General features: G+C 36.8%; 1 protein-coding gene across 1 annotated transcript in view; it reads right to left on the minus strand.

Annotated features, from left to right (window-relative positions):
- UBE2Q2 (ubiquitin conjugating enzyme E2 Q2) overlaps positions 1-16,278 on the minus strand; it is a 59,761-nt gene that overhangs the window by 36,739 nt on the left and 6,744 nt on the right. Inside the window, exons 2-3 of the mRNA XM_004421858.3 lie at positions 10,247-10,348; positions 4,529-4,633 (exon numbers count right to left, since the gene is read on the minus strand). Coding sequence (XP_004421915.1) covers positions 4,529-4,633; positions 10,247-10,348 — 207 coding nt within the window. The remainder of the gene's footprint in view (positions 1-4,528; positions 4,634-10,246; positions 10,349-16,278) is intronic.

A 16,278-nucleotide genomic window follows, 5' to 3' on the forward strand; every position in this document is an offset into this window, starting at 1 on the left:
AACCATATTGTTTAGGAATGCATAAATGAGTGATAAAACTAGAGAACAGTAAGGAAAGGATTAGCATACAAGGGAATGATAACCTGAAAACAGCCTGCAGAAGGTTTCTCCAGTGCTAGCAATGTTCTGTTTCTTCACCGGGCTGGTGGCTAGGTGGTGGTTTCCAGGTATTCACTATAGCTATCTGTTACACTACTAAACCTCTATTTATATGTTTTCAATACATATTATTTAAAACCTTTTCTTGTGAAATATAACAAGAGTAATATGAAGAAAAGATGGAATCAAACTACTTAGGAAATACAAACTATTTAGAAAATAAATTTACTGTATTTTAAAACCTGTGCAATAAAGTCAAGCAGCACTCAAAAGAATATGTAGTCTTACATGTTTGTTAAAAAAGCTATTTAAATCACACTGATCCAATAAACTAGAAAATAAAAAGGAAGGATAATTAAGACTCGAGCTAAAAATAAAAAAAAAAAATTAGATTTAAATAATAAAAATAAGAGCTGATTCTTTCAAAAGACCAACATAATAAAACAGACAAGCTTCTGACAAGTAATCAAGATAAAGAAAACAAGTTTAGAATGAAAAGAGGATTGTAACTACAGATGAAGATGATGCAAAAAGTGAATACTCTGCACATCTCACCACAGCTTCAAAAGTACAGATGAAGTGATCACTTTTTTAGAATCTAAAATTACTAAAACTGACTGAAGAAACAGGAAATCTGAACAGACTAAGTCACAGAAGAGAAGAAAAATGGATCAGGCTCAGATGTTTATTTAAACTAGGGTTTCTCAACCTTGAAACTACCGATATTTTGGGCCAGATAATTCTTGTTGTGGGGCCTGTCCTGACATTGTAGGATGCTTAATAACATCCCCTTTACCCACAAAATGCCAAACGCATCCCCCAACCTCCGCCAGTGTGACAACCAAAAACATCTCCAGATATTTCCAAATGTCCCATGGGAGGCAAAACTGCCCCCAGTTGAAAATTTGATTTAAACTGTCCTAGATCTTGGAAAAAACACACAAAGCTTCCCAAGTCATTTTATGAGACTGCGTAAACCCTGACACCGAAGTGAAACAAGAAGAGCCTAAAAGGAAACAAAACAAACTACATTACGATCTCACTTAAAATTAAAAAACCCAAAATTGAATATTATCATATACATTGTGGTCCCTCCCCACCCCATGTAGGTGCTGAACGTTTATTATGGGAATGCAAGGATGACTCAAACTTAAGAATTTATTCATGTAACTCACAAGTTATATTATACCCCTACATGGAGTTATATGCACAGTTATGAAAACAAGGTAGATCTACATGTATTGTGTCCATGATATAGTGTTAAGTGAAAACCGTAAGTTGCAGCCATCCTAGAGAAGGAAAATTAAACACAGAATATATATTTCTCCCATCTTCTCTCTTTCCTGAGGCTCTAGTAGAATTACAGCGAAGAATACAACAAAAACACAAAAAAAAGAAATGGGCTACCAGCAGAAAAGAGAATTCATTCATGCCAGAAGATGACAGCAAATGGAGAAATGGTAATTAATGGAGCAAACAAGTAAAGCTATAGGTTAGGGGATAATAAGGAGGCTACTCTATCCCATAACACCCTAGAGAGGCTCTAGACTCTGAGGCATCAGGCACACTAGACAGCAGGAAGGATGGACAGGACTGAAAACAAAGAGATTAACCAAAAGCCTATACACAGAACACACTGTCCAGCCCCCAATACACACTGCTCTCCCCCACCTCCTTAAGCAGACCCTAGACAGACAGGTATCTACCTCAAGGAAGACATTATAAGATTTCATGTCCAGAGAAACCGAGTAGTTCCAGCCATCATTTATTACTGTACCAGGAAACAGACAGCTGGTGGATAGGGGTTGGAAGTCAGCATAAATTCCTCCTAAAAGCTATCAGTTGACAAGTCTTGGCCACAAAGAACTCCCAATCAATCTTTCAGTACCTCTCTCAAATATAAATGAAAAAAAGAGGAAGAAAAATATGAATGAGCAACATAGAATAAACAGATATTTGAGGAAAGTCTCAAAAAGAAAAACAAGACCAAGATAAACTAGAAAAAACAAACTAATAGAGAAAATTATGATGCTAGAGAAGGAGAGGAGAGGACAAGAGTACCAAAATAACTCCTTAAACACACTTAAAAATATATTACATTTATAAAACAAAAATAAAATGCTATGAATAAGGAACAATCAGAGAATGAGAAAAAGCTCTTAGAACTTACGGTTCACCTCGGTTACGGTTCATCTAGAGGACCCCCAATGAACCACACCTGCCAGCATTCATCCCCTTATACGGTCCCCTCTCACAGTCAACCTGGGCTGGCTCTTTGACTTGCTTTAACCAATAAATGTGGTAGAAATGACACTGGGCTAGTTCCAAATCTAAGCGTTAAAAAGGCCTGGTAACTTCCACTTTTGTGCCCTTGAAAGCCAAAAATAAGAATTCTGACTACCATCCTAAAGAAAGAGAAGCCACATGAACAGGTCCTGGAGGATGAGACGCCATGTGGAGAGAAGGGCCATGCGAAGAAACACCAAGGCACCAAACATGTGAGTGAAGAAGCCATTTTGGACATTCCAGTGTAGTCATGTGTCCAAATGACTACCAGTCCCAGCCACCATCTGACTGCACAGTGAGGCCAGCAGAAAAACTATCCAGCTAAGCCTAGTCAACTCACCCAATCCTGAGAGAGAGAATAAATTGTTGTTTTAAGCCATTAAGTTCTGGGGTAACTAGTCAAGCAGCAACAAATAACTAAAACAAAACTTAAAGTTATGACTGTCCAAATAAAATGTCCAAAAGTTGAAGATAAGAAAAATCTTTCGGAATTTGAAATTAAAAAACAAACAGAATTTAGAGATAACAGATACAAAAACTCAAGCGAAGAGGTCTAAAATCCCATTTGTAGGCATTCCAAAATGAACAAAGAAAATAGAAAGGAGAAAGTTATCACAGAAAAAAATACAAAAACATTTACCCAAGGATAAAGAGCCAAGAGTCCAAATCTGAAAAGGCCCATCCATACTGAGTGCCTAGCAACAACGACAAAAAAAGAAAAAAAACACAACCAAGTACACTGTTGTGATATTTCAGAACATTAAGAAAAAGATAAACTCCTAAAAGCTTCCGGAAAGTCATGCAGAGACAAGTAAGACTCAGAATGGCATCAGGCTTCAACAACACCATTGGCTAGAAGACAACAGCACAATCTTTGAAATTCTGAGGGAAAATTATTTTCAACCTAGAATTACATATTCAACCAATCAAATGTGAGGGCAGAATATTACAGGGGTTAACATTTATTGGGCATTTACTATGCACCAGGCACTGCTCTAAATGATTTACATGTACTAACTCATTTAATCTCCATAGCTCCCCCAAAATATAGCTACTACTACTATTTCCCCTATTTTGCAAATGGGAAATTGATGCACACAGTGACTAGGTAATTAGCCCAAGCTAATTAGGTAACACAGCTAATAAGCAGCAGAACCAACATTCAAACCTACAGTGGCCAGGCCATATTTTTTCAGAAGTTAGAACTCAGGAAATGTACTACTCCTTCATGCTTTCTTAGCATTTTACTTGATATACTCAGGCAAAATGAGAAAGAGTAAGCCAAGAAAGGTGACAGGAGATCAGGAAACAATGGATCTACTCTAGCAGAGGAGACAAGAAAAGTTTCAAGATGACAGCTGTATAGCCAGTCCAGAGAACAACCCGCCAACACTGGTGCAGAAAAACCAAAGGCTCCAGAAGAGAGGGAGATCTCACAGAAAAGGGATAAAACATAACTTTTTAAAACTAAGAATTATTATTATTATAAGGAAGACACTGCAAAACAAAAAACTGTACAAGAAAGGAATTATCAAAATAGAATAGCATACACCACAAAGTCCTAATTATAAATAGTAATTATTCATATGACTAAGTATAATGATGTTTTAGGAAGGGGAGGTAGATGGGTAAGTGGGTGGTATAAGAGCTAAATCCTTATCTCTTATAGTACAAAGTTAATAAATTATGCCCAAATAGGTAAATTCAGAAATTCTGAAAAGTTAGAGGTGGTGGTGAGCTAGTGGGTACTTCTGCTGCTTGGAGGAGATAACATTTGGGTTAGGTCTCAAGAAGCACAGATGGGCTTAAGGAGAGGGCATTCCAGGCGAAGGTAAATAAATAAGCAAAAGCAAATGACTGAAGAAGCAAGGAACAGTTATGGAAACCAGGAATATTAACAACAACAAAAAGGTGGTGGTGGGGAGGGGGACAACTGCTTGCCTACCATGGTAAACACCAGCAGCTCCAAAGAATGAAAAGCTTACTTTTAGACCCAAAATAAAACAAACAAAAAAATGCAACAGGAAAACAAAAACTAAGTTCTAAATAAATTATGAAATAATAATAAGAAAAATCATCCTAGTTTTACCTTTGCTTGAGACAATTTATTTTACCTCTTGAACACTGAGAATTTTTACTTTACCTGACCCGTGGGTAGTGGTTGATCTAGCATCTCAACATCCAGGTGCTTAGGTAGGTTATATAATCTGCAGAGTTCACATATCAACCACTTCAATTGCTGACGAAGCTACAAAACACATTTCAGTAAATAAGTATTATGTTAAAGAGCCCTTAGAAGACATGAATAATGCTACATCTCCCGTAACCAATCCAGTAGGAAATGAAAAAGGTTCGTTACTGCTCAATTACAGACTATAGCTAAAATAACAGCCTTTAAAAAATATTTTTAGCGGCTGCTAGTATAAGAACGTTACTATGGTTTGAGCGCAATCCCTACAACTGATACCTAGCAGAGTGTAATCAACAACAAGGCAGAGCAAGGGGAGCTCCAGACATTGTCCTATTTCCAGCTGCTAACTTCTTTCCTTAGAAACTTTACAATTTCAGACAAGAGTACATTAATACATTAATGAGGCTACAAAAAATAGAGGCAGTGTTGTTGCACACGGGTTATAAAATTGTATATTCCACAGTATATTCATTTAAAAGTACAGAGGCAAATGCGGTCTAGTAGACAGAGCCTCGGAATCTAGATGACCTTGGATACAGTATGTAACTCCCTGAGTTTGAGTCTCCCCATCCGTAAAACAAGGAAATTAAAACTTCTCATAATGGTAAAGATTAAATGAAATCTTCTGTGAAAACACTTGGCACTTAGTAGGCTAAATGTTTCTCTAAAAAAAAAGAAAAAAAACTGACCAAGAAAACTGCAAAGAGTAACTCTTTAATTTTCCATTTTTAAACCCAGATTGTTTTGTAAGCATATTTACTTTAAGCAAGTAAGCAAGGTAAATTATGTGCACAAACATGTTTTTAATTGTTTAAAAAATTATTTTCAATGTGTAACTTTAGCAATTATGGTTCAAGAAGAATGGTCAATATTCAGTAGACTTGACTTGGAGCTAGTAAGACAACTTTCTTCACTTGATCAGGAATAGTTTCCTGGATGTCTGACCAAGAAAAGGGATGAAGAGAAAGAAGCAGGTTTATGAAGGAAGAAGAAAACACAAACAGGGTTAAACAAAGTAAAGAACAAGTCTTTCCAAAGTGGACAATGAAGCAAGCAGAAATGAGAAAAGTTAAGCAGTAAATTAGGATTGAAAAACATCCTCAGGCTTAAAAGGCAGCGAAGCCCCACTTTGGATTTGGTATCCATCCAATAAGCTCTGTTCTGTGCTAAGCACATAATAAAGACGAGGCAGGGTGCCCTGGACACACACCCGGACACTCCAGCCCCTGGCACAGGAAGAGCTCCAGGAGTGCTGCGGGAGAGGCAGCAGCGAGGTAGAGTCACACCAGGCAACATGAAAAACAGGACGGTACATCTTCCAGGAATTTCAACTTTATGCTCCCCCCAAAAAAGGTGTTTGAGGGATGGGAGGAAGAAACTGAGATAACGGGGAAGGATTTAAAAATATTTAGAAGGTAAATGTACAGGTCTTAGAAACTTACTACATAGTTTGCGGGGGGACAGGAAACACTGGTATAAAAAAGAACTCTAAGATAGTTCCCACATTCAGGCAGGTGTGACAAGTTTCATTATTTCATTTTGTCCCAGTCACAAAGAGAATTACTGAGGGGAAACATGATGGGAGTGGTGGGAGTGCTGGGAGGCAGAGGAGTTTAAATTTAGATGTAATCATTTTGAACATCCAACTGAGATTCCCTGGATCTATGTGATATATAAACAGATATATGGGTTTGAAACTCGGGAGATAAATTTTAGCTAGAGATACAGATTTAGGAATCCTGGAAAGGCCATGATTTAAGTAATGGGAGTAGAAGAGATTACTCACAGAAACCACAGAATGAGAAGAAAGAGGCCGACTAAGGAAGAAGAGCTCAGAGGAGACCAAGGCAGGGCAATAAGAGATAAAACAGGAGACAGTGATCTGGTGGAAGTCCTCAAAAGATTATCAGTTCCCAAAGGAGAGGGATATGACTTGTCTTTTGTACCCACAACGTATCAAAGAGCCTGGCATAGAAGCCAGTCAATTCTCTAAAAATTACTTTTCTGTGTTCTACTACTAACAGTTTCCTGTATTCATCCAAGGAAAAAAACTATGTATAAACCAGCATAGATACAGATTTTTTATAACACTGTACACAAAAGGGGCCAGATTATAGTTAATATTCTGTGCCCTGCTTTTTCACTTAGCATTTCTTGGAAAGTTATATGTGCTCTTGTGGAAAGACTGGCTGCATTCTTTTTAACTACAACCTAATATTCTATCATAAAACTATACACGGGGGCCAGCCCGGTGGCACAGTGGTTGAGTTCACACACTCTGCTCTGGTTGGCGTGGGGGTTGCAGGTTCAGATCCTGGGCATGGACCTGCACACTGCTTGGCAAGCTATGCTGTGGCAGTGTCCCATATGCAAAGTAGAAGAAGACTGGCACAGACGTTAGCTCAGGGACACTCTTCCTAAGGCAAAAAGAGGAAGATTGGCAAGAGATGTTAGCTCAGGGATAATCGTCCTCACGAAAAAAAAACAAAACAAAACTATCCATGGTTGGGCCAGCCCTGTGGCTTAGCGGTTAAGTGCGCACACTCCGCTGCTGGCGGCCGGGGTTCGGATCCCGGGCGCGCACCGACGCACCGCTTCTCCGGCCATGCTGAGGCTGTGTCCCACATACAGCAACTAGAAGGATGGGCAGCTATGACATACAACTATCTACTGGGGCTTTGGGGGAAAATAAATAAATAAATAAAATTATAAAAAAAAAAAACTATCCATGATAATTTTTATTTAACCAGCTCTTTACTGGTGGACATTAAGTAATAAATGTTTGTTGAATGGAGGAAAGTTTCAACAAGGGAACATTCAACAGTATCAAAATGCTGCAGAGAGGTTAATTTTAGGACTAAAAAAGGAGTCACTGAATTTGGTAACTACAGATAAAAAATTTTAGTGCAACGATGAAGGCAAAATCCAAATTATAATGAATTAAGTGAATTGAAGGTGAGGAAATACAGCTTATTCTGTCAAGAAACTCGGTTATGAGATAACTGGCAGAGACTATAGAAGAGTGAAGGAAGAGTTTTGATTTTTTTCTCTTACGTAAATATATTTAATTTTTTATAAAATTAGACCTAATTTTATATTGTCATTTTACTTTATGAGCATTTTTAATGGAATATTTTAGACATTGAAAAATAACCCCACTCATTTCTACTATTACAAAACTTATACCTTTAGATATTTAGAGGCAACCTTCTAAAAGGAGGCAGCAAGTAAGGGGGCTATGTCTACTACTCTTTCCTTGTGATGTCGCCCACCCGCCCCCCACTGGAGATGTGAACATGTGTCTGTCTAGCTTTTAATTCTTACTTCTAACCTTCATGGCTCGCGAGACTAGCCTTTACTCTTAAAATTGTTTTTTTTTTTTTTAATAATTTTTATTTATTTATTTATTTTTTTCCCCCAAAGCCCCAGTAGATAGTTGTATGTCATAGCTGCACATCCTTCTGGTCGCTGTATGTGAGACGCGGCCTCAAGCATGGCCAGAGAAGCAGTGCGTCAGTGCGCGCCCGGGATCCGAACCCGGGCCGCCAGCAGTGGAGCACGTGCACTTAACCACTAAGCCACGGGGCCGGCCCTTAAAATACTTTTTAAACTGATGTTCTTCTGTTCTTAATCTCAAGAACAGATGTGTTTAAACCACCTATAACTTATTTTGACAAAAATCTGAGGTAAGACTAACTTCCCCAAACGGTCAGTTCTCCCAACACTGTTAATAGAATAATTTATCCTTTCCTTATTGAGTATTTTAACTCAATTTAACTTATTCTAAATTCTCAGTTGCATGAATCTGTTTCTAAACTTCTCTTGCCTTTATCTGTCCAGTCCAGTGCCAGTACTTAATATTTTATCTAATACGTGATTGAGCAAGTCTCTCTTCATTAGTTTTTTCTAATTTCATTATTATTTTTTATTACTTACTCTTCAAAACAAACTTTAGAGTCACTTTGTCAAGTTCTAAAAATAAGTCTGTTGGGATTTTTACTGGAATTGCATTCAATTTATAAATTAACATGAAGCTATTGAGATAACTGACATATTTATAATATGAAATCTGCCCATCTAAGAACACAGTAGTCAAGTCTTTCATTCCACTGAGCAAATTTTTGTAGTTTTCTTGATGTAAGACCTGCACATCTGAGTTTATTCCTAAGTATTTAATTTGTTTTTTAATTTAGCTGTAATTGTCAACAAAATACTTTTCCACTATATTTTCTATTTGATTATGGCTGATATTTGGGAAAACTATTGATTTTTACATAATAGAGCTTTTAACCAGTCATCTTAAAAATTGTTTTTTTCAGTTGGTTCCTTTGGATTTTTTTTCTTAGGTAAACAAATCACAACACCTGCAAATAATGGTTGATATTTTTCTATAAGGACTTTATGACATCATGGAAAAATACAATAATGTTAACTTTAAGAAAGGATATAAAGGACCGGCCCCATGGCTTAGCGGTTAAGTGCGCGCGCTCTGCTGCTGGCTGCCCGGGTTCGGAACCCCGGGCGCGCACCGACGCACCGCTTCTCCGGCCATGCTAAGGCCGAGTCCCACATACAGCAACTAGAAGGATGTGCAACTATGACGTACAACTATCTACTGGGGCTTTGGGGGAAAAAGTAAATAAATAAAATTATTAAAAAAAAAAAAAGGATATAAAACTATATAGAATATGATGTCAACTATTTAAACATATATGTAAGAATATATGTATTTTACTAGCAAGGGAAAAAAAATACTGATAGAAAATAGCCATCATGTCAACAATGGTTATATCAGGCAAAGAAATTATAGAAGATTTTTATTTTCCTTTTTTTTTTTTTTTTTGCTTTTTTTTAATTTTACTAGTTCTCTCACAATGGTCACTTATTAGTTTTATAATCAAAGAAAACAGGTTTTTAAAACTTTCGTAAAATGAAAAGTTACATTTCTTTATATATTAAAAAAAAACTTTTTATTTGTATACCTTTGGCTTTTACTGCAGAGTTATAGACTCTTGACACAAAAAAATAATTCTCTAACACTAACATGGGTGCCATTCCATCATCATGTCCCTTCACATTACCTCAGTCTTTTTCCCTTTTTCTTTTTCTTTTTTTTTTTGTGAGGAGATCAGCCCTGTGCTAACGTCTGCCAATCCTCCCCTCTTTTTGCTGAGGAAGACTGGCCCTGGGCTAACATCCGTGCCCATCTTCCTCAACATTATATGGGACGCCGCCACAGCATGGCTGCCAAGCAGTGCGTCGGTGTGCACCCAAGATCCGAACCGGCGAAGCCCGGGCCGCCGCAGTGGAGCATGTGCACTTAACCACTTGCGCCACCGGGCCAGCCCCTTTTTCCCTTTTTCTATTTCCCACCTTGGCTAATGGTCCCTACCAAAAATCCTTGCTTGGTTTAATGGTTAGAATTCATGGAAAAGAGACCACCTAATTCCAGATCTAAATTAAGACTATACCTATGAGGAATAAAAAAGAGAAACCAAGTAGTAAATAGAATTTGAAGGAATAAAAAACAAAATAACCTGGTCTTTAGCTCCTCTAAGATTATTAAATAATCATTAATCAGGATTTTATATCATATTTCCTCCTAACACTTAAGTTCTATATAAAATGTTCATGAGAAAAAAAAGAAAGTAGCATGGCTTATTTTCTCACCGAACTGTTGTTCTTAGTATCTTCTAGACGTTCCAGAACTGACGTCAGATTTGGGTCATCAGAGTCCACAAACCATATTGGTGAAGAAGATGGATAAGATTCCTGTTACAGAGACACCTATGTTAAACATTTACATACAGACTAAATTGGATATGCAATTAAACCATACCACTAAATGGCAAGATGATCACGGATTTAAGTAAAATATATTGGGGGAAGAAAAGCAACACATTAAAATCTATTTGTGTAGAAACAAATTTCTTTCTATAGATTTAAAAAGAAAAAAAATCAACAAAGTTTTACGGTTTAATCTTGCCTGCTCCATGTTTTACATGATTTATAAGTCTAAAAACAAACAACAAAAGGACTTTATCCAGTAAGCAGTACGATTTAAAACAAATAAAAGAGAATACACTACAAAGTTATGTTTTATCAAAAGCAGAAAAAAATGGTTTTCAAGCACCAAGGAAGATGGGCTTCCTTCCTTTACAAAGAAACGTCTATCATGACCTGCCCAGCTTCAACATTTTTTAAAGGCTTTAAAACCTGGAATCATCATAAATCCCTCAAAAAGCAAGAACAAATAAAAACAAAAAAAACCCGACCTTGAAGTATAGTCTATAGATTTAAACCATACTACTTTGCCTTTTAAAGCTACATTTCTAAACTTTACCTAGATGAGATCTAACTCTGAATTTTTAAAATAAAGCAAAGGAGTATATCTAGGAACATGTTCTTAAATCCTTACAAATGCTAAAAATGATTTTTAAAAATCTTCTACTATAGATTTAAACCATACTACTTTGCCTTTTAAAGCTACATTTCTAAACTTTACCTAGATGAGATCTAACTCTGAATTTTTAAAATAAAGCAAAGGAGTATATCTAGGAACATGTTCTTAAATCCTTACAAATGCTAAAAATGATTTTTAAAAATCTTCTACTCACTATACTCCTTGCTTTCTGAGTAGCGTATTTACAGAGGTTACTTTGAGATTTTTCTCCACTAGAAAATTGGCCCTAAAATCAATCCCAATTAATTTTGCCTTTTTTCATCTCTTCTTAGATTGTACGGAGGAACACAGTTTCTAAAGGAACAGATTTCTTCAATGAGGTTAAGATTTCTTCTTAAATACAGCAGGTGTTAGAAGGCAGAGTGAACAGCGACATAGCTACCAGAGAGCTACACTCAGCTTTCACTTGTCACAGGAGTTGGGCTTTGAGACAGGAATTCTTCTCGTACAGCCACTGTCTGTGTGCTACAGCTCAAAGAAGTCAATGATGTTCTTGAACACTGTAGAAGGCTGCCTCCAAAATGGCCCCAATAATCCTAAGCTCCTGGTATTCACACCCTTGTATAATTCCCTGCCCTACCTAACGACTCACTTCTAACAAACAGAATACAGGCAAAAGTCATGGGATGTCACCTCCCAGATTAGGTTACAAAAAGATGAGAATTCCTTTTTTGTTCATCTTCTCCTGCTCTTTTATTTGCTCCCTCTGGTGGAATTCCACCAGCTCCCTATAGAGAGGCCCACATCCACAAGGCAAGGGATTGAGAGAGGCCTCTGACCAATAGCCAGCTAGAAACTGAGGCCCTCAGACCAACAGCCTGTGAGGAGATGAATCCTACCAACAACTACGTGAATGAATGAGCTTGGAGGCAGATTTTCTCCCAGTCCAGCCTGGAGATGACTGCAGCATCAGCCCACACCTTTACTGCCTTGTGAGGGACCCTGAGCCAGGGAACCCAGCCAGGTAAGCCGTGCGGATCCTGACCCACAGAAACTATGAGATAATGCTTGTCGTTCTAAGATGCCAAGTTTGTTACAGTGCAAATAGATAACTAATTCAAACATCGTTAAACTCCAATATTTTATTCCATCACACCAACTGAGTACTACCAAGAAATGCTATTACTACATATATATTTTTAAAGGCACAATTACATGTGTTGATTTTAAAAAGTTAACAAACTAAGCATTACATGTTTTCTCTGACTGACAGACACTTGCTCTGTTCATTTGTACTGTTTTCTATTAGAAATCAGGGAAAAGCCATTAATAGATATTAGCTGAAGAACTATGGAAAAACAATTTTGCAGAAACACAGTTTTAAAGAAGCATTGCTTTGAGAACTATAACCTCAATTATAATACAGCTGAAGCCACACAAACTGAATATTTTTAAAGCATTTTACCAAATGTTCTTTAAAGGAAAAAAAATACTGTTTTGAAGTAGGACATCATTATATCTATTCAGTAACAGTTTATTTTTGTATTCTCATCCTCTCTTACTGTGTCCCAAACCTCTTTACTGGCTAAAAGGTAAACTGTCTTCAAAATTAATCCTGTTCTTAAATAAAATTACTTATTGAGTATTGCATTTTCTTATTCAGATTCTTCAGCCTCGTTCGGACACATACCATCTAGATTATTTTCACTGTTTTAGTTTTGTATTTTCTTTAGACTTTAAAAAAAAAAACTATATTTAGAACTTCAGTGTGTAGATTAGTGTTTGTCTAGTAAACTGCATAAGCAAAATAAAATATCTGAATTTGTTGCTCTGGACTAAAACCCCTCAAAACCGGATTATGAGAATTGAAAAAAAAAAAATTTCTGAAATCAGTTACTACCAATGACGTGTTTTTCTAATCCTCTACCTGAGAAGATACTCTACATATACAGTACGTCTAAGCAACTATGACAACAGTTGTCAAAGTGAGGCCCTCGGACCCCTAGGTCCAAACTATTTCTACAGGAATACTAAGATGTTAATTCCTTTTTTCACTGTATTGACATTTGCACTAATGGTGTAAATACAATGATGGGTAAAACTGCCACCATTCACTTAAGAATGTCTGTGATGAAACAGTAAAAGTCATTTTCTAAATCTCAAATCCTTACATATGTCTTTTTAATATTGCAAGTGATGAAACAGGAAGCACACATGAGCACTCCTACAGAATACTTGAGAAAAAGCACTTGAGTGACTGAGTTGTGAGCTGAACTAATACTTTAATGGAACAATATTTTTACTTGAAAGGATGACTAACAGACAATGGTTGTTATTCTAAGTTGGGTTTTTGACAGATGTTTTTCTCAAAAATGAATGAAGAGAGCCTGTCCTTTCAAGGAAAATAAAGGATAGTACTTATTGCCAATAATAAAATTCAAGCTTTCAAGAAAAAAGCAGAATTTTGGAAAACATGTGTCTACCACTGTGAGCCTGACAGCTTCCCAAGAGTATTCTGATGAGGTTGATGGTGATATTAATGAAGATAATGTTTTCATATTATATAATGAAATGTTTCAACATTTAGAAGATTTCAGTGAACCAACATTTCCCAAATGACCAGCGCATGATGTTATAATAACATGCAAGGGTAAAAGATCCATTCCAAGTTCAAGAAAGACCAAATTTTGGTGGAGTATCCATAAAGAACTATCTAAAATGGCTATGAAAATATTCCTCCTTTTTCTAGCTATGAAAATATTCCGCCTTTTTCCAACCAAATATCTGTGTGAGGCTGTATTTTCTTCATATTATTTCAACCAAAACAATATATCACAACAGATTGAATGTAGAAGCAAATGAAAGACATCAGAGATTTACAAAAAATGTAAAATTGTGCCACTACTTTTACTATCACTAAAACTTTTTGGTTTAGAAAATTTGGTCATTATTCATTAAAACATTTATGTTAACATGTAATGAGTTTATTTTAATGAGTTAATATTTTAAATATTTGTTTTAATTTCTAATGACAAATATCAATAAACTACATAAACAAAAGCTCCTTGGGCCTTCAATACGTTTTTAATAGTGTAAAGGAGTCTTGACTCCAAAAACTTGGAGAACTGCTGCCTTCTCCCTGCCTCAGAATTTCCTCCTTAGAAGAAACACCCCTTCACCATTCTATATTAACCTATGTGGTTCCACTGGGGTGAGTTTTCCTACCTCCTTCCCATATTCCTACCTTCCTCCTTTGACCCAAAACCTTGTCACAGGCCTCTACCATCCCATCCCACTCCCAGTGATTAGCTGTCAGATGGGCTAAGCCAGGCAAATCTGGGTCTTCTCTGAGACTATAGCTCTCATTTTGGCAGATCTGGAGTCACAAGGATGCCATTAGCCAGCCAGGGGTAGCCGGAATTTATCTTGCCAAAACGAGAGGGTCACGTGACCCAAATTGTTTTCCAGAGGGTCACAGATACTTATACTTTCCGCCATGAATGTAAGAATGCCCATTTCACTGCACACCTGCTAAAATTTTTACCAATCTAAATAAAAGCTGCTGCCTGGAAGAAAAAAAAGTTCCTATACAACATAATTTGTTACAACATCTCCAGAAACCAATTGGGAAACCACCACTTCTAGGAAAGTTTCAAAGGACATTACCTATATGCACAAGGATTTAGCTGTAGCTATTAATGTTCAAAGCATTATTTAAAATAGATAAAAAAATAGAAACCACCTATATGTCCAATAATACCAAGAGATATGATTGACTCAATGCTATAGTCACGCAACAGAATAACACATATTAAAAACATTGTAGAGGAATATGTCATGACACACAGACCTACAATATTGTTGACTGCAAAAACATATTATACAACAATCTGATTTTTTTTTTTAAAGATTTTATTTATTTTTTCCCCCAAAGCCCCAGTAGATAGCCGCATGTCATAGCTGCACATCCCTCCAGCTGCTGTATGTGGGACGCGGCCCCAGCATGGCCGGAGAAGCAGCGCGTCGGTGCGCGCCCGGGATCCGAACCCAGGCCGCCAGCAGCGGAGCGCGTGCACTCAACCGCTAAGCCACCAGGCCGGCCCCAACAATCTGACTTTTTTTAAAGGGAGACGGAATCTGTATAAGCATAGGAGAAAAAAGATGACCAGAAGATATATACCAAAATTTTGATAGTGGTGTCTTCTGAATGGCAGAATTAGAGGCAATTTTTTTTTCCAGTTTTGCTTATCTGGTTTCTAGATTTCTTACAATAAGAATATCTTGTTTCTCATATTATAAAATATCCACCACCACCACCTCTGGAAACTGAACCTTCAGCACAAACTCTACATCATGTTTGAGGTTTGTTCAGTGTGATATTTAAAAGACAATCTATTTTGAAAGACATCTAAAATTATGACCAACATTTAAACCTAAGCATTAATGTTTTCAATCTCTCAACTTCAAGCTTTTTAACTTTTACAAGGTTAACAACTAAACTTTGTATCTCTCTATTTTGAAAAGACAGTTTCCTTACTATTCCTCTTTAAAATGACCCATGATATATTGATTTTTAAACATTGGCTGGTGCTCAAAAATCCCAATAGAAGTTCATGCAATTTTCCTTACATTGAATCTTTAAAGTGCTTCTAACACAGCTCTTTTTCACCATAGATATGAAAATTTTAGACTTAAATAAATATAGAACAATTATCCAAGCATCCAATTACTCAGGACCTTTGTTTCCTCTCCATTCTACCCTTAGTTTTATAGTGATTTTAAGGCTTGAAGGATGAACCTATCTGTGACCACCATCATAACGGTTACCGTAAGTGGGCAAATTTCATACAAGTTCACCACCACTACCATTGTCACCATAAAATGTTGTGTTGTGTTGCCCTAATCTGAGGCAACACAACTCAAGGTTAATCAAACCAACCTTTTTGCCTGTCATTGCTTAAGAAAAAGAGTTTCTGTCTTGTTCAGAAATAACTTTCTGTATCTATTTTCTACATAAATCCACTAAAAGACCAATGTGTGGCTCTCTATATCAAGCACCAGCCAGCAAAACTGCCTGCCAGAATGCTCAGTTTCTGGTATCTTGCCAAATGATAGGACATGGCCATCTCCAAGAATTTCGTAACTTCTTGAAAACCAATGCACATACTTCTTGTTGAAGGTTCAGAGGTATAACATTTGTAACTCTTCTGGAGACCAGTTATGGGACACATTACTTTCACACTTTGCTGTTCAATAAACATGGGATGGAGAATGAAATAAACTGACGGAATTACCATAC

This window comes from Ceratotherium simum, chromosome 3 (genome assembly GCF_057802395.1).
Source record: "Ceratotherium simum simum isolate JZ-2026a chromosome 3, ASM5780239v1, whole genome shotgun sequence".
NCBI classification, from domain to species: Eukaryota; Metazoa; Chordata; class Mammalia; order Perissodactyla; family Rhinocerotidae; genus Ceratotherium; species Ceratotherium simum.